This window comes from Leiobunum rupestre, chromosome 1 (assembly GCF_980474605.1).
Source record: "Leiobunum rupestre chromosome 1, qqLeiRupe1.1.hap1, whole genome shotgun sequence".
In the NCBI taxonomy this organism is placed as follows: Eukaryota; Metazoa; Arthropoda; class Arachnida; order Opiliones; family Sclerosomatidae; genus Leiobunum; species Leiobunum rupestre.
The window spans coordinates 32,489,860-32,514,229 of NC_143384.1; the positions used below are offsets into that span (position 1 = coordinate 32,489,860).

At 37.8% G+C, this 24,370-nt stretch overlaps 2 protein-coding genes across 3 annotated transcripts; one reads left to right on the top strand and one right to left on the bottom strand.

Moving 5' to 3' along the window:
* Nucleotides 1-3,281: 3,281 nt before the first annotated feature.
* LOC149962161 (putative RNA-binding protein CG14230) lies at nt 3,282-11,722 on the bottom strand. Of its 2 annotated transcripts, XM_090178944.1 has the most exons (8): nt 11,403-11,722; nt 11,251-11,329; nt 10,759-11,188; nt 10,279-10,700; nt 7,483-7,913; nt 6,279-6,367; nt 3,586-3,703; nt 3,282-3,521 (listed from the first exon to the last, which is right to left on the bottom strand). In XM_090178944.1, exons 1-7 carry the CDS (start codon nt 11,617-11,619, stop codon nt 3,593-3,595), a joined length of 1,779 nt encoding a protein of 592 aa, XP_090035070.1. In that variant the 5' UTR covers nt 11,620-11,722; the 3' UTR covers nt 3,282-3,521; nt 3,586-3,592. The 2 variants fall into 2 exon arrangements, with proteins under 2 accessions (XP_090035070.1, XP_090035062.1); XM_090178936.1 differs by having other exon boundaries at nt 3,282-3,703.
* Nucleotides 11,723-20,652: 8,930 nt separating this feature from the next.
* Nucleotides 20,653-22,528, top strand: LOC149962162 (ankyrin repeat domain-containing protein 16-like). Its single transcript, XM_090164405.1, has one exon. The coding sequence runs from the start codon at nt 20,653-20,655 to the stop codon at nt 22,291-22,293; it is 1,641 nt and encodes a 546-aa protein (XP_090020531.1). The 3' UTR covers nt 22,294-22,528.
* Nucleotides 22,529-24,370: the final 1,842 nt, after the last annotated feature.

Sequence of the window (24,370 nt, forward strand, 5' to 3'; positions counted from 1 at the left end):
AGTCAGAAATTGGGAAAATTTGGTATTCGTGAAAGTTATCATTATAAATACTATTGATTTCGCTCGATAGATGGCGACAGCTGACTCTTAGAAAATAAATAAATAAATATGTTCTTGGTATAACGCCTAACGTTCCGTTACAGAATGGAAATTGGAAAGCCTGAGCCGCGTCGCATCGGCGAATGGGGAGAATAAACGAGAAGAGCTCTACAAACATCACGTGCAACGCGTCAGTTTCGAAGGAAAATTTAATCATTTGAAAAATAGGATACAGAGAAGTCGGAACGCGGCGCGATACTTCAAAAGACAATACGAAAATTGCCCCGAAAATGAACAAGTCCGGAGGATCGCCTTTCAGCTGCTGGCATCGTGTTACAATCAAGCGCAACCTGATGAGAACCCAGTTCAACGATTAACCTTTCTACAAGAGCTACAAGGCTTTCTGAACGCGGTTAGTTTTGGCCAAAACAATTCACCCAATGTGAACTTAAAAGCCTAGGTTTTCTTCTGCCTGTCACCCTTTAAATCTACTTTCCTTCCAAACAAATCCCCTGGTGGTAGGCCAACAGCAGAACACGTTGGCCTACCACCAGGGGATTTGTTTGGAAGGAAAGTAAATTTAAAGGGTGACAGCTAGAAGCAACAAACACAACACCCCAAACAAGGAGAACGCAACCCGTCAAAATTCGTGCATTTTCTCGTGTACATTTTTAATTGGTTAGACGCTTTCTTCCCCCTCTCCGTAAAATTTTCAGCGTAAAGGCTCGTCCAATGAAATTTGTACACAACACTGCGTTAGCGTGTCTAAAGGCTAGCTGGGTTCACCTTGTGTTTTGCTGCTCCTAGCTGACTGGTATAAGAAAACCTAGGCCTCTAAGACACTCAAATCTTTAATTTTTTTATAGGAAAAATAGGATTATATTTCTATAGGAAAAATAGGATTATATTTCTATAGGAAAAATAGGATTATATTTCTATAGGAAAAATAGGATTATATTTCTATAGGAAAAATAGGATTATATTTCTATAGGAAAAATAGGATTATATTTCTATAGGAAAAATAGGATTATATTTCTATAGGAAAAATAGGATTATATTTCTATAGGAAAAATAGGATTATATTTCTATAGGAAAAATAGGATTATATCTCTATAGGAAAAATAGGATTATATCTCTATAGGAAAAATAGGATTACATTTCGATGGGAAAAATAGGATTATATTTCTATAGGAAAAAAATATTATTATATTTCTATAGGAAAAATAGGATTATATTTCTATAGAAAAATAAGATTATATTTCTATAGGAAAAATAGGATTATATTTATATAGGAAAAATAGGATTATATTTCTATAGGAAAAATTGGATTATATTTCTATGGGAAAAATAGGATTATATTTCTATAGAAAAATAGGATTATATTTCTATAGAAAAATAGGATTATATTTCTATAGGAAAAAAAGGATTATATTTATATAGGAAAAATAGGATTATATTTATATAGGAAAAATTGGATTATATTTCTATGGGAAAAATAGGATTATATTTCTATAGGAAAAATATAATTATATTTCTAAAGGAAAATAGGATTATATTTCTAAAGGAAAATAGGATTATATTTCTATAGGAAAAATAGGATTATATTTCTAGAGGAAAAATAGGATTATATTTCTAGAGGAAAAATAGGATTATATTTCTATAGGATAAAATAGGATTATATTTCGATGGGAAAAATAGGATTATATTTCTATAGGACTTCATAGGATTATTTTTAAAAAATATATTATTTTATAGGAATATACATGCTTCGTCAGACATACTTGAACCGAAATTATCAACGACCTCCTTTTTATGGGGGGGGGGGGGCAATTTAACCGTGCGACAGGGGAGGGTTAAATAGCGAGGCCTTGTTAATTTTCCGCCTCCCGCGACTACAGGGAAAATTTCGAATGCACCACGGGTAACTAGACCGCCGTCTAGGGAGGCTAAGAGAAATTATTTCATCGAAGAAAATCGTGAGAAACTGGGTCTGCAAACCTAGGCTTAGCCGTGTTTTCTTTTTGATAGAGGACTTAGAGGTCAGTGCAGCTGTCCAAAAGGGAAAAAGTAGACGAATTAAAAACCTTTTTAGCTATTCCATCTATGATTTCGGTTCATGTATTTCCAAGGATTATCCTTGGTATTTTTGGCTTCGTGCGTTGTTTAAATGGGAGTATACAAACCAGAAGGACAGCCGAGAGCGGGAAATGGAACGCGCGAAACTTGATCGGCGCAGAACCGAGCATGCAAATGGAACGTAAAATGTTGATCAGAGCGACCTAGAGCGCTCGAGAGCAGTAAAATGTAAAACGCTCAGGGCCGTGCTTAGAGGTCTCGCGGCCCCGGGCGAAATGCATGGGTGAAACTGAGTGTAGCGGCCCTCCGGTATATACATCCTTGGAGGAGGGAAGTATTCTGGAGTGGAAAATCCCATAGCGGTAATTAGAACGACCTTTCCCGCCTATTGCTGTTAGAATTACACAGACTACCCCGGTTTTTGGTCGGACGTCAGCTTTATCTGCCATCATTCTGGCTTGATGACGTCCGACCAAAAAGAGCATGATGGGAATTTTACAAAGTCGCAGGTGGCGCCCGACTTTTCCACTCCAGAATACTTCTCTCCTCCAAGATACATCCCTATGGTAAATTTTTAGCGGCCCTGGGCGACGGCCCGGCTCGCCCCCCCCCCCTAAGCACGGCCCTGAAAACGCTATAAGATTTAAATCAAATTGTTCCTTTAAGCAGACGACGCATCTTTCTCCTATTATGAAATAATTCGTCGTCTGCTTTGAGGAACGCTAGCTCGGTCACGAAGCTAGCGGTGAAAAACATCTTACACCCCGGATGATTCTACAAAGTGAAGAACAAATTGAACACTTTCACCTTGCTGTAAATTTAGTTAAGGAAGTTGGTAAATTTTTTTCAAGGTAAGTTGCACCATAAAAGAACCATATTTAAACTAACAAAAGTTTGCTCTAGTAGACTTTTATAGGCCAACTCATATTGATCTAGTTTTACTAAAAATCCATAAAATGCAGTCCAATAGGCGCTTAAATAAACCAATCTCTGTCTTGCTGAAAAATGCTGCCAGATCTATGCATAGAAAATTCTCAGCTTTTGGCAATATAAAGACAAACCATAGACAAATATGTTATATGTCCAGTCGCAGCAGCACAAACTCTATAATCGGCTTTGAATGATATTTTATTTAAAGGACTATTTATAATTTATTAGTTCGCAAAATTACTGACTCTAAAGGCTTATGACATACGTCGAACTTAAGTAATAAACCTTTGATAACATTGTATAAAAATAAAATTGTTTCTTTCAGAATGAAACTGAAGAATCCAAAGAAAATTTATCGAAAATTAATGAACTCATAAAACGCGAAATATACTTTTTAAAGTTCATGCCCGGAAGTAGAAAATATACACCGCTTCTTCTCGGAGTGCGTTTGAGGCTGGTTCACGAATTCAGTTCAACTTTTAAAATTAATTTGAAAATTTAAATAAATTAGTCGCCCATGCACGATTTATTATTTATTACATGATGTTTATTTGTTGATTTTTCTCTTCTTAAATTGAGGTTGTCCACGTTTTAGTTTGCTAAATTGAAAGGATCGATTTTTCCTCTTCATGTAGCTTTTTTTACGAGCAGCCATGTACTGAAATGCAGAAACGAAAATTTATGAAATTGCATTCTTAGTAAATTAGTAAACCAGAATTTATAATAAAGAAAATTTGTATAATATAATAAAATATAGTAGAATGTATGTATGCAATAAAATATAATATGTATAATATAATAAAATGATGATAAAATACGCGAATAAGTAGATTAGTTCATAATGAAAAGGGATAAAAAAGCAACGCGTTTTTGAATTTTTAATGTTTAGGCTTATTTTCTCTTTTTGATATAACAGTCGCCAGCCAGATTTCCCGCACGGTACTGATAAGTTCCAAATAGAACGAAACCGGTCTAAAGTTGGAATTTCTGGCTATTTTATTTTATTTAGTTTTCATGTAGTTTTTTACTCGAAGATCTATTTGATCCGAGATTCGCGTCTTTTTGTTTGCTCGAAGACCTATTGGTACGAGTTATTTGTAAGTTTTAAAATTTCTTCAAATTTGTTGAGGGTTTAGCTATTTCATCCCTTTTCATTATGAACTAATCTACTTTTTCGCGTATTTTATCATCCTTTGCACAGTCTATAGGTGGTTTCTTCTAAAATATAATAAAATGTACGAGTATGATACAATATCCAATTTAATTTGTTATTTTATAAATCGTATATACTTTGGACGCATTATCCTATAGGCCCTTCAATTAAAATTCTTCAAGGAAATTACCAGGAGATCCAGGACCTACAAGTTACTGTTTATTCGGTGTTTGTTGAAATAATGAAAACTTTTCACCTGTACGGTATGCAACAAGTGGCACTGGGTGAAAACTCGGAATAACTCCACCAACCATTGAGTTTGCAATTTATCTCCCCACTGGCTTAAAGGCCGACTACATAAATCTTCGGTTTACTCTGTCTTTAACTGGAAGTAGGCTTACTGCAATACACGTGGGCCATGCAGTCAGCCTACTTCCAGTTAAAGACAGAGTAAACCGAAGATTTGTGTAGTCGGCCTTTAAGGGTTTTCCCCCGAGTTATTCGGTTTCCCCTTCCATAAAAACTTGTAGAGGTTAACGGTAATAGTGAGTGTAGGGAGCTGTTAGCTCGCGTGGCATGGAGGACTTGCTACCTAGGAGCAACAAACACAGCACCCCACACAAGGAGAACGCGACCCGTCAAAAGTCGTGGATTTTCTTGTGTACATTTTTCATTGTCTAGACGCTTTAGCGCCTGCGGCCGTCGGAAGGGGAAAATTCCGAAATTGGCTTCCCCCCGCCCGTAAAACGTTCAGCTTAAAGTCTAGACCAATGAAAATTGTACACAACCCTGCGTTAGCTTGTTTAAAGGCTAGCTGCGTTCTCCTTGTGTTAGTTTATCCTAGTTGCCACCACCCCTCCTACGCATTGTAACCCAGCCACCTGAATTAATGGCTTTAAAAGTCGCTTGATGACTTAGGCCTAAGGTGGTGCCTTGGGTATTAGCCTAGCTGATTATTATTATTATTATTATTATGTGTTACATCTAATTGGAGAGCAAAAATAAGGCACCTTTTGTCAGACCAGCATACAACCATAAGCCTATCATAAGGTCCACATAAGTAAAGATCTAGCATAGTGCCTCATGTTTACGGCATTGTCCATGCGAGAACAAAATTAACGTACTTGGTAGAGCAGCCGCGCTCGAGTTGATAAACGCGTCTAAATCTCAAATTTGAAAAATAAATACCTTCAGAAACAAGTTATCTTATTTTTAAAAGCCAGTTTTAGGTTCTGATGAATCATTTTGCAAAGATAAGTGTTAATTTTGAGTTTTAAAGCGATAAAATTGTGAATAAGCCTTGGCTACGGTGATAATTAAGGGCTAGCGGCGGAGGTATCTCCCGCGTGGTTCTAAGTTTAAAAACGTTCGCACGCGGCTTGTGCGCAATCATAATGCATTTCGCGAAATTTATTTTAGAAGTGCATAGTTGAGGATGTAGCCACTAGGTGGTGCTGATTTTGAATACCCACCTCTTAATAACGGGTATGTGATCGTCCAAAATTTGTCATAGACCAGACTTTGCTTATGATACAACCGGTATCATTAACTTATGATACAACCAATAGTCGATTTTTTGCCGTACTTTAGACTTAAAGCTTAGGAAATACAGCGCCATCTGCCTTAATGTTCCTCAACTAAAAAGGTGAAGAAATAGCAGACGACTTTTGGATATCACTCTTTTTGGTTGAAACCATAGAGATAGAAAAGAAATAGAGACAGTATTGTATCTGGCGAAGTTGACCGTGAGTGCCTACCCCCTTTTCGCCATTGTAGGAAGCCATGAGATGGGCAGATTACGTGGCGCCATCGACGCGCGGTGAAATGAAATACATTATTCCTTTTTGAAAATCAACTGTCATTTGATGTAAACAAAGGAAGGATAGATGGCGTTGCAAATTCTGCCCATCTCCGCTTTCATACATGCGTGAGGGGAGGGGGGAATTAATTTTCCCGGTCAAAAACAGGGGTGCCTTAACGCGGTAATCTTCCCTCTATTTCTTTTCTATCTCTATGGTTAAAACTTTCAGCTGTTGAATTTAAAACTCAGCCGGTAGGTTGAAAAACAAAATGAGCTCACTTTCAGCAGTCCAGCTCTCTTCTCAGGCCATCGCTTCTCGCAATAAGGTCCAGAATTGAAGTTATTCTCGAAGAAGAATGCCACCCCCTCTATAAAGCAAACAAAAATAATAACATTAATTAATATTAATATTAATGAGCAAAAATAACATAAAAATATAAATATGACACTAGGGTAAATTTTTTACTACATCCTTTCTTCACAATTTAAAATATATTTAAATAGCTGCTTCATAAACTAGATATTTGGTAATGAAAGAGACCTTTTGAAGTTTAAGACGCTTATTAAATGAAAACTAATGGTTACTTTGGAAAAATAACAATAAATTATGAACTTGATAATTAAAATAAACCCCTCGCTTTGCCTTTAAAGGTATTATTTTTGCAATTTCAAGAGCAAACACATTTTTATTTGGTGGTTAATATAAATCAACATTTTTTTTGAGTATTTTGGATTGGCTGAACCACGGCCAACTTTGATTTATCGCGCATCTCTCGCGCTACAGCGGCCATCTCATTCGTTGACGTTTCTGTGTTAACCTATGAGCAAAAGATGTGTATGACGTCAGCGCCCCTAGCGGATTATTATTTTTAGTATAGTTTTTACATTGAAGACAATATAACCACCGAGCGTGGCGCTGACCTCCTACTCATTATAGTACAGTTTATAGGGGGAAAATAATTGCTCGCGGAATTTCGACGAATGTGTTGGTGTTGGCTGTAGTTAGTAACAACAAATGCAAGGACAACTTACATACTCATTATGTTACTTATGATGAGAATACCAGCAAAGCTAATTAAATTGCTTGGGTGTTAATATAATACAAACCTACAAGTCTAATCAGGACTAATCAGCTAGGCTAATATCCAAGGCACCACCTTTTAAAGCCATTAATTCAGGTGTCCGTGTTACAATGAGTAGGAGGGTGGTGGCAAGCCCTTCATGCCAAGCGAGCAAAAGCTCCCTACACCAACTATTAACGTTAACCAGCCACAGCTCCCTACAAGTTTTTATAGAGAAAACCCCTTCAACCAGTGGGTAGAGAACTTGCACACTCAACGCAGAAGAAGTGGTTCTGAGTTTTCACCCAGTCCCATCGAACCCGGCTACTCTTGCTACGAGGCGAAAGTGCTAAACACTCCGCCACAACACCAAGACAAATGATTTACTCAAAAGCAATAGACTCATAATAAACAATATTTACCTTTCAGTCTCTCATCATTGACTTGAAAGAAGAATGGTTCATCATGAAGTACTTCTTTCTTAATTTTAGTGGGAATGATATCAGAAGCACTACCTTGATCCAGAACTGGTAGTTTTGTTGGTGGTTTTATTTTGCTCAGTTCGTAAGGTGGTGTTTCCTCATTGTCCGATTGTTCATCATTCTCTGATTCAGAGTCCATGAGCAGTTTAAATTTTTCGTCACCCATTTGAGTAGCCGCGAGTGCTTTGTTAAGTTCTTCAGAAACTTCGTAAAACTGCGATTTATCGGTAAGGTCAACCTCATCTTGGAGTTCTTGTGTTTCGACCTTTTTCTTATTTTTCTTAATCGACTTTTCCTCCTCTGGTTTGGCTTTAATCAGGAAACGTTCGGAATCAGGTTTTCTTGGATCATATCGTAAAAAACCAAAGTCCCTAAAAAGAAAAATGGAAAAAATCAGTGGTTTAGATAAGTGGTCAGTAAATTTAGAGCAGTTCAAATTCTTATTCCCAGACTCAAAGGTCCACAGATTTGTTTTGGGATGAATTTCAGGTAACTCCTCCCCTTCTGTCAAGTGATTCAGGCATACCTTATCGCTTCCCAAAACACATGATTATGTAGCCCCACCCTCAAAACCAGTGTTCCAAAAATAACACTTTTTTCAATACTGTGCATACCACTGGTAATTAATGGTAAATATTGGGCAAAATTGCACTACAGCGGCCTCATGTAATTTCGTGTTTTTTTTTGGTGGAGAATGTAGCACTTGACGCGTAGATTACGAAACTAATTTTTTTTGGGGCCGCAAATGATAATTAAATTAATTAACTTAATGTTAAAAATGTACTAATTTTAGGGAATTACCGTGTTTTTGTATTTTTGGGTGGCGGAGAATGTAGCACTTGACGCGTAGATTACGAAACTAATTTTTTTGGGGCCGCAAATGATAATTAAATTAATTAACTTAATGTTAAAAATGTACTAATTTTAGGGAATTACCGTGTTTTTGTATTTTTGGGTGGCGGAGAATGTAGCACTTGACGCGTAGATTACGAAACTAATTTTTTTGGGGCCGCAAATGATAATTAAATTAATTAACTTTATGTTAAAAATGAACTAATTTAGGGAATTACCGTGGTTTTGTATTTTTGGGTGGCGGAGAATGTAGCACTTGACGCGTTACTAAACTCCCCGTATTGGCGCCTGACGGCGCCGCGCACTCGCTTCGCTCAAGCGCTGGGGGCGCGCAGCGCCTCCCCAACCCCATACTAAAAAAAGCGATGGGCCATCTATAACGCGACCTAGAGGACAGTACCAAGCCTTACGCATCAAGTATGTACTTTTAATCTCAACCATTAACAAAGTGGCCCAATAATAGAAAACACCGAGAAAATTAACAAAAACTGTAAAAGATTTGATAAAGTACGGGAATATCACTTTGTGGCCCAAAAATACAAAACACCGAGAAAATGAACAAAAACTGTAACTGATTTTATACAAAAAGGGAATATCACGTGGAATTCATTAGGACACCGAAACTGTGTTGCCGGCGAACACACGACGGAAATAAGTACAACGAAACACGTGCAAATGCCAAAAAATTAGAAATTTAAAATTACATTAAAAAATTAAATAATCATTTGCGGCCAAAATCGACAAGGTCTATCAGGCGCAACCAAAATTAATATAAAATTCAATGAAAATGAGAAATTTTTAAAATTAAAAAAATTAAGTTAAACATTTAAATAATCATTTGCGGCCAAAATAAAAATTACCCTCGACCTCCACGTGACAATGTCTATCATACGCAACCAAAATTAATATTAAATTCAATGAAAATGAGAAATTTTTAAAATTAAAAAAATTAAGTTAAACAATTAAATAATCATTTGCGGCCAAAATAAAAAATACCCTCGACATCTACGTGACAAGGTCTATCAGGCGCAACCAAAATTAATATCAAATTCGATGAGGCCGCTGTACTACACTTCACCCAAATAGGGTATACTAATATGTGAAATCAAGAAGACCATTCAAAAAACAGTATGTATCAACTTTAGAAGATCCTCAACGTTATTTTCATTACTCTACAAGTCTGTTCTAAATCTTAAAGGTTTTGCCTCCATAAATGTATGTTTAAGTTTTAAATAGGGATGCACTGATATATCAGCTATTCGTGACTGATAATATCAGTGGTAATATCGGATGATATAAACAAAGTTATCTATCATAACAGTGGTGTATAAGATAAAATCATTGTAAATCACGGTTCAGTACACCGTCATACCATTTTATCCTAATTTTTCACGAAAAAAAGTTTGCAAGAGCATATCTGAATATGTTTCTTTTCATATTACTTGATACATATTTTCCATCACAAATCTAATATCGTTGTTTTTTATTTGTAAATATATCAGTGCATCTCTAGTTTTAAATACTGCAAATCAGTCTGGGAAATATATTATACACCATTATCTACCACTTTTCCCATTTTATACCATAACATTATTACATTATTAACCACCATGGACCAAGAATCAATCGATTCTGTGGCCCTTTAAGTTTGGAATACACTATTAAAAATCGAAGCTTTTGTAACACCCGCCCTAAATACCAACCCCTCCCCACTAAGCGTTATCCTGCCATCTAGTATTTAATGTAGTAAGCAATTTGTTAAAATTTAAAAAAAGTAAATGGTAGGATTTTCTATACAGGGTTTTTGGTGTCGAGGGCCTTTGGCGGACACCATAAATTTTTCCCATAAAAAATTCACCCAAACAAAAATAAACAAAAACTCACTTAAACTGATTCTTGGCTGCATTACGCTTGCTAACTTCATCATGGTTTGAAACTTGATGACCCAAAACTTGCTCTAAAATCCCCATATTTTTCTTACTTTCATTAACAAGATCTTGTTCTTCATGTTTGTTATCATCATTATCCGATTCAGAGTCTGATACGAATTTATCATTTAACACAAAACGTGGATCATTTTGATAACTAGACTGAAGTTGAAACAGCTTCTGTCCCTTTTTCCCGCTAAACTGAGGCTTATCTTTAAATTCCAGATCTACTTCATCATCATTGTCACTATAATCAAACAAATTTTGGCTCTTCGTTGTTTTAGTTTCTTCATTTACACTGAAATTGTTGCTTTTGTTATTATCCTCAGAGTCAGAATCTCCAAATCTGATTTTTTTGTTGACTGCTTTATCCGGATTCTAATTTAGTTTAAATTTGGGTTAATAAAGATTTAAAGTTTAACAATATTAAAATTACCATTAACGAAGCTGAAATTTCCTTGGCACGCTGTTTATGCAATTGCAAAAGGGCATTTTGCGATTCTAATCGTTTCTGCTCCGAGAAAGCTTTCTTCTTGGATGAGTAACGAGACAATAAATCATTTTCAGTATTATTTTCTGGTGTTGACACAATCTCCGATTCAGTTTTTATTTTAACATTATTGTAAGATTTCGTGTCTGGTACTTTTGAGGCAACCGTTTTAGAAGGTTTTCTCTCAAGATCTATGTAATTTTTTGGTTCTTCTTTAATCTCAACACTTGGTTCTGAATGGTTCTTCCACACTAATTTGGAAGGTTTAGAAGACAAAGTTTCTTCTAGTTTAATTTCCGTTATTTGCTTAGGAACGGTAACAGTTGGTGTTTGTATTTTTGCTGACTTTTGTTGCTCTTCTCTTTCGCGCTTCAATCTAATGTCAGGCAATTTAAAAAATAATCAATATTATGTAAAAACTAAAATTATAATATTCACCTATCCAAATAGCTCTCCTTTGCAAGTTGAACTACAATACGAGCCCCTTTCCATTTGGTATTATTTAGCAAAGAAAAACCTAAAAACCATAAAATGATCAAGTTACATCTAACATTTTTCAGCAATGAAAATTTATAATAAAACTTAATTACATCGGCTTAATTCAGACTGACTACATGTTACATTGACAAAGGCAAACATTTCCACGCTGGATCCATCAGGTCCAGAACTTACGACGTGTTTTCGTTTTATTGAAACATCACTAACAGAACCAAACCTGGAGAATGTTTTCTTTAAATCATCTTCCGTAATACGATCTGATAAACTTCCCACAAATATCCTTCTATCTTCTAATGGTCCGTCAGCCATTTTAACTATTAAAATTAAATTTCAAATAAAATCGATTAAAAATCAAAGGTAACTGCAAAAACACGTGTACGTGATACGGAAGTCACCATTTCTCAATGATAGACTCTTAAGCAGACAGCATTTCACAAGCAAGTTAAGAATCTTAAGACTTAAGACCAGGGTGGGAAATAAGGATTTTTTTGAAAGTGGACAAGTGACCAGTGACCCCATTGGCCTAGAACAAATAAACTGGACCATGACCAGTGCACTTCGTCTGCTACATTAGAATAGCGTGTTTTAACTTTTAACAATTTTTAATAGGGTTAATTCTAGGGCTGTGCAAGTACTCGAACATCATCGATTACTCGGCATTTTTTGAAATCGAGTACTCGAACTGGACCTCGAATAAGTAATTGGAAAACACTTGTCGATTATCGAGTACCAAGAAATTGAATAGTTGGGTACCCGATTACTCGAATAAGCTGCTGTAAGTTCAAAGACGGGTGTTTGCAACTTGTTGAGGTGGAAATAATAAACGGTACCTACAAGACGTACAAACAACAAATGCTTTGAATGACCCATAGAAATTTTGACCTTTGGGATGGATCACGGTTTTTAATACGTAGTTTTTTCTTCTTCATGAATTCGGATTTCGGCCGGCGTTAGAACTTAGGAGTCTTAACTTCCTAAGCAATATACGGACAGATGGTACATTAATAATTTAAAAAATGTATATTGTATTGTTATTTTACTATTAATTACTATAATTAGGCTAGTAGATTAGTATAATAGTCTTTTTATATACCACTAGTCACTATAATGTTACTAAAGTTCTGGAAACTGTGGTTCATTTAAATTTAAGGAATATTTTTCAGCATTGAAAGCTAGTTAATACTCATTTTAAATTTAATTTCCTAATTACTCGAATAAAACCAGCTCCTAATCAAGTATACTCGATAACCCTACTCGTTAAAAGTTTTTTCTGAATTACTTGACTCGAATGAGACAAAGTTTGCCCTTAATCAAGTACTCGATACTCGACTCGACTTCAATATTACTCGACTCGAATTTTCGATACCCGACACGATTGCCTAAAACCACTACTCGCGCAGTCCTCGTGAATTCGAATTGGAGTGTACAAACATGCCACAGCCGCCGTTACACAGACCTTCGAATCCAAAGACTTATAATATAATCATTTAAAAAAATTAAAACACCTCGAATTAATTAAGTGGTCCAGTGGACCACTAACCCCCCTCCGATTTAATTAATAAACTGGTCCGTGCAATTTTTAAACTGGTCATTTGCCCACTGCCACCGCCTTATTTCCCACGCTGCTTAAGACCGAGGGGTCCGTCACTTCATGAATCGTGTACGAGATTTCGAATCAAGGAATCTGGAATCAAGATTCTTGATTTTGCTAAGATTCTAGATTCTAGCCAGATTCCGTGATTCTTGTTCGATTCCGTGATTCTTGTTCAGTTCCGTGATTCTTGTTCGGCTACACACTTGTACAAGGTTCCTTGATTCATCTTTTCGCAACCAAAACCAATCTAGCTGTTTGAATATTATAGAAAAGGCGGTGTGACTAGGCAAATGACCAATTAAAAATTGTCTAGGTCAGTTTAAAAATTAAATCGAAAGTGGTCAGTTCAGGGGTCAGTTGTTCACTGGCCCACTTAATAAAAGGGTCCCACTGGTGTTTGAAAAATCCAGCCCGAAAATCGAGTAGCAGGTGACTTTTCATTCCTCCCTACGTCTTAATTTCGCACAAGAAATTCAGGGCACGGAGTCGAAGGCTAAGTCGATGGTCACTGCCACTCACTGGTTCACTTTAAAAATTTCCTTATTTCCCTGTAAAGGGGCTCACTTTATTTTCCGTCTGCTTGAGATTCAAACCTCGCCTTCAAAGTTCCAAATTCGAGCCCACGCCGGGAGTAGTGGCTCACTCCTGTAATCCCAAGCGTCCGGGAGGCAGAGTTTGTGGATGGCCGTGTGAGGATGACCGCAAATCCCCCAACACATATCTCGCCCTGATTAATCAAATGGACGAGAGGACTGAACTGTCCCACACGTTACAATCAAATAAAACAAATACGAGCCAACCAAATGATTATCGATTGTAATACGCCCGAGAATACGACGAGCTAATACCGAGGCTAATATGCTCGGTAATACGAATACGATTCAACTATAGCCACGTTCACACATACGCGATACGTCTAAAAAGGTTTCGAAGCCCTTCAAATCGTTTTCGACCATAAGTGTGAACCTAGTTAAATAAGAGAGAATTTATAATATAATATTAAATCGCTTAAAACCGTTTCAAATCTCTAAAAAACCGTTTTCGGGCCTTAAGGCAAGTGTCGGCTCGACATCAAGTAGCAACAGATGTCGCTATCGTTGACAACAAAACCAGATAGTTATAAGTGACATTTTGACCCAAAAGGCGATAATTTTAGGTACACCTCGCGTTGATTGGATCGTTTGTAAATTGGTAAATAACATAAATTACAGCAATTATAGCAGAAGGTGCAGCAATGGGTGGACCTTTTCCCACTTCACACACAGCAGTGGGATTAAGAGTGGATGCTGTACCAACTCCAGCCGACACTCCATCTACGTAGGTAAAGAGTCAAACCCTTTGGAGAGAGCTCCTCAAGGGGAACGACGAGCACACAGCAGTCTTAGTAACCCGGCACAGCTGGCACCGGAGATCCCGGTGTGACTCCAAAAGCCCGGGAAACAGGACTGTCGTGCCCTCATACGGAGACCCGCCGCCTGACAGCAGGCTACCCAATCCGCCAAGGTGGCCAGTTTGCACGAACCCTCTCCGTTAGCCTGAGCCGAAACTCAGTTTCCAGCCCAAAAATGACCGAAGTCGGAGGTGGAGATAGGACCATTTGACCAGAGATAACATATCCCAGTGCGCCACCACCCTTACAGGTTACAAGAGCCGGACCCCGACTCCCCGGTAAAGCCACCAGTTATTGCACACTCTGACCCGTTAAGGGCCAGGTGTAGTAAGCAGGAGTGTCCACCACGCCGCACGGAGTGAGGTTGAGGAGGTCCCTAAGGATGACTCTGAGAGCTGCAATTTTAACCTTGTCGAGCTTAGCAAGAACAGTGGAGGTGGCCGACACATCGAGAAAGCTGGAATAATCCATCCTGGAGCGAATGAGATGGGTATAAAGCAGTCTAAGGACTGCTCCTGTCGGCCCCCCAGCCAGTCACCGAAACCACCCTCTTGCCGTAGAACTTGTAGTGTGTGCTGTGTCGCCTTTAAAAATAGGGAGATGATCATTTGTTCCTCGGTTAAAGACTGTCCAGGGGAGGGAGTGAGCCAATGTGGAGCTTACGAAAGTCAGATCTAGGGCAGCCTCTGGGCCCCGAGTTGTGCAGCGGGTGGCGTCTCCAGTGTTGAGGAGGACCAGTGGGTCCTGGGCTTCTAGCCAACTCTGGATGAGGCGGCCTTGCTGATCCGTATGACTACTACCCCAGACTGTGTTGTGGGCGTTGAAAGCGCCTAGGATAATAGCTGGTTTGTCAACTCCTAGGAGAAGATCGTCGAAAAATTGTCTGGAGACTACACCACCCGGGTCATAGATGTTAAAAAGCGTAATCCAGCCAGTGGTAAAGCGGATCTTAAGAGCCAGCACTTCCATCCCGACACATCCTGGGGAAGGAAGCTGTACCGCCGGAAGAGACCTATCGACCAGAATCACAACGCCGCCCCTGGCACCTTTCGCCGGGGGTGGAAGAGAAACGTGGTCCGCACGGAACACATAAAATCCAAAGTGGACGTAGAAAATTTAACTTTATTTTTCATTAATAGATGGCACCGCGGTCTCCACTCAAGTCGGTTGTTTTTCGAAGAATAAGATAGATTCATGGCCATCTCTATTAACAGGGGCCTTTTCATAATACAGGTGACAATGATAGAGCCGACAGTTGCTGTAAGTGTGACCGAGGCTTCTCACTGTGATTCCTTAAATCAATTTTAGATTCCGTGATTCGAACGAGATTCCGTGATTCGAACGAGATTCCGTGATTCGTATGTTATTCATCGATTCGAGTAGGATTCCAAGATTCCGAAGATTCGAATATTCACAAGATTCCTGATTAGATTCTTGAGATTCGGAATCACGGAATCGAGGTCCGTACGAGATTCCTCGAAGTGACGGACCCCTCGCTTAAGACGTAAGAGCAACGTTATGCATTAGGACGTGAAATAAGGTAATTTTGAAATTTCTTGTTAGAAGAAATAAACATAATTTATTTAAAAAAAATAAACATACAAAATCACGGACATAAATTTAAAATAAAACAGGAATTGAAAAATATACTCTCCCATATTTGTTGTTTATAATATATTTTGAGAAAAACAACTTTTTTGTTTTGTCTAGACTCTAGAATAAGAACTATTGTAATTTAATGGAAATTTGCTATTTTTTACTGACACCCAAATTTTTTTGTGTATTTCTTATTGACACACAAATTGTGAATTTTTTCTTGAGACACAAATTGGTTTGTGTAATTCTTATTGACACACAAATTGGTTTGTATATTTTTTCTTGACACCCAAATTGGTTCCTGTATTTCTTGTGAACGTTCCATTAAATCCATTCAATAACAAGTTGGCAAGCCAAAATATACCTTTCCTCGGAAGAATTGTCCCTAGTGGTATTAATTTATCGAGATAACCCTTAAAGATATATCTCCGCAATTTAGAGTTATTTGTTAAAAATATTAACCCATTTCTATCCCGCCCGGTATAAAATTTTAATTATAATTAAAATAATTGAGACGAAACGACCAATTTTAATTTATTCAGAATATCATAAGTTAAGTAGTTACAACAGTAAGTTAGACGTACTATAACAATGCACAATTGAATTAAACCCTTTTACAGAACAAGTTTATCAGTTAAATATAATACGAAGCAAATTTTAATGAAATAAATATCTACAGAGGCTTTTTGGAATTACTCTCTTACGAAATACTTGCCGCATCTTTAACGCTCATTTTATTTCAACACTCGCCCTTGATGAAGATACCGTAGATATCTGGTAGTGGACGACTCGTTCACTTCCTGTTGACGTTGTGACGCATACCACATGAAAAAGACCAATGCCGTCCAATTTCCAATATCATATAATGACTCGCACACCCAAGAAATCATTGACTGCGTTAGAAATCATAGATATCCAAATATCCACACCAAATGTATTTACAAGAAGCAAAAACCTTACCATCAACAAAGCACAGAGAGCCACTTGACGAACCGCCAGCTCTTAAAGCAATTTACGTTAAATTATCTCCTTTGAATTAACAGAACTATATATAGGTCGTTAAAAAAGTGGACCACCCACAGGGTCTACCCTTTAACCCTCTAATCTCGGCTGACTGCGCTAAAACAAGATTTAACCTTTAAAAAATACCAGATTAGACCTTCATAAATTCATTAATAAAAAAGACTTTATTACCTATTATGCTTACGATGCCTGTCTTAATTTCAGTGAATCTAAGGAGCTATCGGTGGTTCTGTGGTAGAGCGCTCGACTGCCAAGCCGAATGGTCTGGGTTCGAAACCTGGGTGGCGCATTTATTTTTAATCAATAGAGAAACGCTAAAGTAGAATTTCTTCGATGCAATAATTTCAATTTCAATTCTATTTCAATTAAACCAAAATTTCGTACTCTATTAAATACGCTTCCGATAAAGCTGAAGGTCTAATTTTCAATAAGGCGTAACAAGTGTCGGTGGTTCTGTGGTAGAACGTCCGCCTGTCAATCAGGAGGTCTCGGGTTCAAATCCCGCCCGATGCGATCGCAAATTGATACTAAGACGAATACCGTGTACAACTGGTGGAAACCCTGCCATTGGACGTTGAGAGGTAGCATTACACTCAGCACTCGGTCCGTCCCAAAGTCATTAAGAAGAAGTTGGAGAGAAAACGCCCATTTAAACACAACAGACTCAACATGCACATCCATCAGAACACAAACACAACAAATTCAACACTCACAACCTACGCATAAACATTACAAAAACCGTAATACACCAAACCGTCACGACGGTGAGCGAAAAAACACCATCCAAACCAAACCGCAAATGCATCCGTTAACGCTCACCGTCACACGGTGGTTTTGCCAACCCTTTGAGAAACTGCGTACGCAGTGATTACACTTTGCACCGAAAATGCGAACGCGTTCGCAGTCCTGACAGACAGACACACCCACAGACCCACCCACAGACCCACCCACAGACCCACCCACAGACAGACACGGTCGTTGTATAACCCCTCCTAGGGGACTTTGTCCCCTCGGAGAGGTAAAAATTTCCAGTTTCCCATCGCGACCGTTGAACAAAGTTGAGTTTTAATATTTGCAGTGCTGGATTAGTCATATAGGAGAAGTAGCAAATGCTACGGGCCCCGCGCCTAGAGCCATTACCGTAAATAGACAGGTGCCACAGTTAAGGCCGCACAGGACCCGGAAACGAGGTTAAAAAATGTAATGTTCTTAGTAGTGAAAAAGCTTCAGATTTTGGGCCTGCCAGCAACTAAAGTCCATGTACAGACCCCCCCCTTGGGCTTACCTTTGAGTGTCCTAAATTTCTACCCCTTCTCGACCCCTCTCTTAGCATTCACTTACTTCGACCCCCTTGACGAATTTCTGGCTACGCCACTGGCTCCGTGTACGCTTTTTACACACAATCCTAAGGATTTGTGTGTATTAGTCTCACGTACAGTGTAGCCGTTTGTTTAAAATTAGGTCCGATAACGTTAAAAAAAATATTATTGGATAGGTTAGGATTCAGCGGACCTACAACTTCGGTTATATCAGTAAATATTAAATTTAAGTATAGTTTTCAGGGTAATTTACTGGACCCCAATTTTGGTGGTTTAATATTTTCGCCTAAAAATCTACATATTTAAGTCCAATTTTCATGAGAGTTATATTTTTGAGTAGCTGTGGTTTACACTTAACCTAGAATGGCAAATACGTTCCTTAAATTTCATTCTAAGTAAGGTTTTTTGGGCAGCGTATACGGACCCCCGCAATTTCCAACATTGTAAATCCGCGTGTTTATAGAAGTCTACGCGCCCGTTTCCCTCTGGCGTTTTTCAAGGCCGTTCAGAGTGGGCCGCGCTTTCAACGTATGAGCAGAAGTAACAATTAAGTGTGATCAAAAGTAACTAATAAATGTGATCAGAAGTAACTAACAAGTTACTAGAAAAAATAAATGTGATCAGAAGTAACTAATAAGTTACTAGAAGAAATAAGTGTGACACTCAACGGCTGACTAGTAGTAACAAATAAGTGTGATCAGAAGTAAAAAATAAAAGTGACACTGATCGAAGAAATTTTCGATGCTTTCAAAGTATGACTAGAAGTAACAAATAAGTGTAAATATGTTTATATGTGTGACCGTGGATATATTTTGGTTGCGATACTGGCGTTGCAGGTTGCTGTGAATAGCTCAAACAAACTTAACACATTAGAAGGATTGTGTGTATTCCGACCGTCGTACGTCTTGTTTTATCTGGTTTCGGTAACCGACGAGGCCACAGATATAGAAAGGCGTTTTATTCTCAGATAAGTGCTAACATATCTGTCTTTATGTTGCCTACCTTCAGCCATCTAGGTAAATGTTTTTTTATACTTTTAAATTTTTGGATGGCAACAAAAAATTGGCTTAGTTCCTCCAAGCCAATATAAATATACACTAAAATAGTATATCCGCAGTTAAAACCGAAGCTTTACTTTGACGTAAGTAAGGCCTGGTGTCGAGTTATAATGGTGAAGTGATACCATAAGTTTATAATGGTGATACTAATATAGTAAAGCAAGCACAGAAGTTCAGAAAGCAAAAAATATAGTTTGGTCCATAGAGTAAATATAATATGTGAATAGGAAATTTTTTAATGATTTTGTTTACTTATTTTAATATTTTTCTAGGGACACAATGCTTTTTTTAAGGGGCTGAGAGAGTTTTTGAGGTGTACGATCGGCACCCTCAGATTTTGTTGAGGGGAAACAAATTATTTTTGAGGTGGCCGGGCACCCACAGGCCTGGATAAGGCATTAATTTGTAAAGTCTTTCATCGACACCTTAACCAATAACATTTTTGATTTAAACGATGATTGGAGGAAATTAGACACGTGATTTTGACGTAAAGCTGGTTTTGCTAGTGGAAGCGTAAAATATCTATTTCAATCAGATCGGCGGGGACTTGAGAAAATACGCGACTTATTTTTGCTTTAGTGAGCATGAAAATGAAGCAAGCTTGTAGCTGAAGTGAATTCTGACGATTTTTATCCGCTACCCTCGAGCATGAAAATGGGGCTAAAAAAGCTGAATATTGAATCGCACGCTGGGACTGGCGGATACTCTTGCAGCGCCATCAAACGTTCGGATCCTGTGGGCATTTTCGCGGAAAAAATTTCAAAAAAATAAATACGGATTTTTGAACGAGAGACGCCTCACAGTAGCGAAGCGACTTTACCCTCTCTGGTACGACTTCTCTCAAATTGCTCTGATAATGTGATTTGAATTAGAAATGCCACAGGAAATATAACCCACAATAACTACTTAAAGAGTCTGTACGTAGAAAAACCACGTAAAACGAATTTCACGGTTTTAAATTTAAATTTATGTTATTTGAATTTTACTATGAATTCTAACATCAGTGGTCAGAACTCAATAAAAACATATTTTTTTTACAAGGTGCGTGCCCTTACCCAACTTTTTCATATATTTAATTCAAAACTTTTCAAATTTACAGCTCAAAACGTTACAGGATCAGGCAACGAAAAAGGAGCGGTCGTCCTTGAAGGCTAGACAGAGGGAAATAAACCTGTTGAATAATTTTTCTACTAGCGGTCTCTTAACTTTTAGTTTTGCTATCTAATCATTTCGTACGAACGGGCAAAATCTTCGGGAAGAGTTATAATATTCGCTTTATTTTAAACATTGAAGTTTAAAGACAGACAGTTTAAGAGCTTTGTTTTAAAAAGTTTTATATTCGTAAACCAGCAGTGTGTTATAATGGCACACGCGAACGAAAAATTGATAAACGAGATTCAAAAAAACAATCGTCAGAAAGTCCTCGTTATTTTAGAGTCGGGCGTGGCCGTCGACGCGAAAGACTCGCATGGATACACTGGGCTGCATTACGCGACTTGGGAAGGGCATTACGAAATGTGCGCGCTACTTTTGAATTTAAACGCCGACATAAACATCACCAGCGATAAAGGTCATTCGACTCCGCTGCATACGGCTTGCTTTAAAGGTCATTCGCGAGTCGTTCGATTCTTACTCGAAAAGGGAGCCGAGGCGCGAGTTCGAAATAAAGAGAACAAAACGGCCGCGGATTTGGCCGCGGAAAATGGACACGGTGACACCGTTGCATTGCTACAACGACATGCCCTGTACTATGCGGCGCTTCGAGGACAGTATGATCAGTGCAAAAAGCTTCTGGAGGATGGACTCATTACCGATTGTGGTCCAAGTGACGCCTGGAATCCGTTACGAGCTGCCTTGGACGGAGACCATATGGAATTCGTCAAGTTACTTTTGAAAAATGGAGCTATCGCGGATGGTATCCAGGTAAAGAAAAGCAGAGATTTGCCACTGATATATTGGGCGACGAGCGCTGGAGACGCGCAGGTGGTTTCCTTATTGTTAGACCAGGGTGCGGATGTAAACACGACATTAAAAAATAACACCTTACTGCACGTGGCGGTGGAGAAGGGTCATCGTGACCTTGTACGACTTCTTTTGCAAAAAGGAGCCGATACTAACATTAAAAACGAAAGCGGTTACTTGCCATTACATTCCGCGGTTCTTAACGGAGACGAAGCGATAATTGCAACGCTATTAGAAATACCCGAAGCTAATATAAACGCGACTACGTCCAAGTCGGAAACAGCATTACATTTGGCTTGCGTGACCAATCAGAAACGCGCGGTGGAAATTCTTCTGGAGAAGGGAGCCGATCTAGACGCGGTGAATGAAGACGACCAAACGCCGTTTCAACTGGCTGATAGAAAAATAAGGGATTGCAAAGCGATTTACGACACCATTTACAAGTACTCGTTCCTCTATCCATTATCGGCTCAGGAACGTAAAGAAGATTCCCCAAGCACGTCGGAACCGTCGAATTGGGAAATCGTGGATCAAATGGTAGCTTCGAAAAACGAAGACTTTTCTTTAGTACCGGAAGTTGACCAACTGGACACTAGAAAAGACAGAATGGAATGCACCTGCTCTTTAAATACCCGATTGGATCGATTGAAGAACAGCCGATCGAATCGAATATTAGAAATGGAGGAAATCTCGAATTTGAAATCGAAAATGGTCGAATTGCAAGAACTAATTTTGAAAGTGAACGACAAGGCGATCAATTTGAAGCAGTTGAAAGCGGATTTGGCCAGGCAAACCGAAGTCATCGTCAATTTGCGTTTAAAAGTGGCTAATGCTACGCGTCTGAACGAGCTGAACAGGGACAATTTCAAGGAACAGTGTGGGTTGGAGGAAATTGAGACATTGACGCGAAATCTGGAGATGGCCAAAGAGAAAGAAAGAACCTTGACGGAAACGGTGGACACTCTTCGAAGGAATATTCGCGACGCGAAGATTAACGGGAAAAATATTTGTTTCGAAATAGCGGAACACTTTTTGGCCTAAATACTACTAAACTAACAAGGAGACGACCCGAGGTGTATCGCACCGATTTAGTTCAAATTCGGGGGATTGGTAGACCTTCGTGTAACTTGAAAAATCCTAAAGGGAATTTATTCAATTGGCAACCGTTTTGCCATGGCAACGAAAAATGTTTTTGACAACTAAAAATTAAAATTTTCCCATTGAAAATAATAGACCGATTTCCTGCGAAAAATTTTAACAAATTAAAAAATTTCGAAAATGCCAAAAATTGAAAAAATAGATAAAAATTGCCAAAAAAAAACCATAAAAACTGATCAACTTTTGATCAATTTGAAGTCAAAATCCCATGTTATTTAATTTTGTGTTGTCAAAAACATTTTTCGTTGCCATGGCAAAACGGTTGCCCATTGAATAAATTCCCTTTAGGATTTTTCATGATGCATGAAGGTCTACCAATCCCCCGAGTTTGAACTATATCGGTGCGTTACAGAAATTTTTCCACATTTCATTTTCCTGGAAAATTAACAACACTATTTCAGAATAATTATTAATGTAGGCGCATAGTATTGAATATATATATATATATATATATATATATATATATATATATATATTCTCTATATAAAAAAATAAACCCATAATTCATTGTAATATTGTTTGATTTTTCAATATAGTTATTTAACGAAGGTTTAAATAAAATACCAAAGCCAGATTGCAGGAGGGTCAACTGAACTGAATTTGACCAAAGCCTAAATTACTATAAGTTCCTAATTTTATTGTATTTACTTTTTCAATCTTTATTAGTTTTGTTAGATCTTGTGAATTTTCAATAGGTTCTTTTTAAAATCTTCCCACCTCGAATTTCCCTAGATTTTCGGCCTAATTTTCCTTTTCCCATTTTAGAATTTTCGAGCTGAAAATTTCCCTAGTTGTGGAAAATTTCCCTCAATCTGGCATCCCTGCTATAACCCTCGTTGTGAAGTTTAACTTACGAGGAAAAACTTGAAATTGAGCCTTGAATGCTTACTAACAATGATAAGCTTTCGAAAGTAAAAATAACGTTTACTTCCTCAAAATATTGATAAGTTATCGAATCGGAATGTGAAATTGAAACAATCTCTGTATCTCAAGATAATTATTTTGTAATTTGAGAATCAAAATGATTTTTCAAACTACTACCTGACCTGGTAGTCATTTTGTCCGAGGGGTAAGACACTCTGCGAACTCGGTGTACACTGCCGTACCTTTGACAGTGCTAAATGGAACTCTCGAACTCTTGAAAATATGTACCTTTAACAGTGCTAAATGCACGAACTCGGGGTACAGATAATCTGAGACTGTCTTACCCCTCGATTTTGTCAACGGAGATAGATAAACTACTAGCACGGTTCATACAACATTTGGAAAATTTATTTCCCTGATATTTACAGGTTTTCTCTTGGAAATTTCACTGATATTTCCAGGTGCTAAAGCACCGTATATTTTCGTTTAATCGAAAAAAATTATATGAAATTATTGAGGCGCTTCCAGACTCAAACGAATTTCCCTGATATATCCAGGTTTTGGATAAATATTTAAAATTTCCCTGATATCTCCCTGATTTTTTTGGAAAGAATCTGTTTCACTGATATTTCCAGGTTTTCCAGGTTCTCCAGGTTTGTATGAACCCCGTAGCGTGTCCTTAATAGCTGAGGTTTATTTTACACTTACACTTGTTAGTCCCTTTAAATAAAATTGCTAACACCAAGAGCTAAAATTACTTTTAGGCTCGTCCTTAACCCGAAGAATAACAATTTTTACCATCTTTCTAATGAATTATCTTAATAAATAACTTAAAAGGAGTACCCCCAATTAATTCAATCTCATAATCCTAGTCTTTCTTCTCATTCTTAATTAATTCAAAATAGAACTAAACAAACAACTAAATTACTAGTTTCAATTTTTTTTAAATAAACAAAAATGCTATTTACATAATTTTTCATTAGTAGTGTCATAACTATATAATAATGTTTCATAAGTGTGACACTTCCTATTCTTCACAAGCAAAAGGTTTATTGAGAGCTATTCACAAGACAGACTGCATTACGGGCTTCATCGT

Coding starts and splice junctions, on each gene's coding strand:
- LOC149962161 (XM_090178944.1), bottom strand. CDS start 11,619: ATGGCTGACGGACCATTAGAAGATAGAAGGATATTTGTGGGAAGTTTA. Junction 11,330..11,402: donor TCAGTCTGAATTAAGCCGAT/GTAATTAAGTTT, acceptor TATGGTTTTTAG/GTTTTTCTTTGCTAAATAAT. Junction 3,704..6,278: donor AGAGAGCTGGACTGCTGAAA/GTGAGCTCATTT, acceptor TCTGCATTTCAG/TACATGGCTGCTCGTAAAAA.
- LOC149962162 (XM_090164405.1), top strand. CDS start 20,653: ATGGCACACGCGAACGAAAAATTGATAAACGAGATTCAAAAAAACAAT.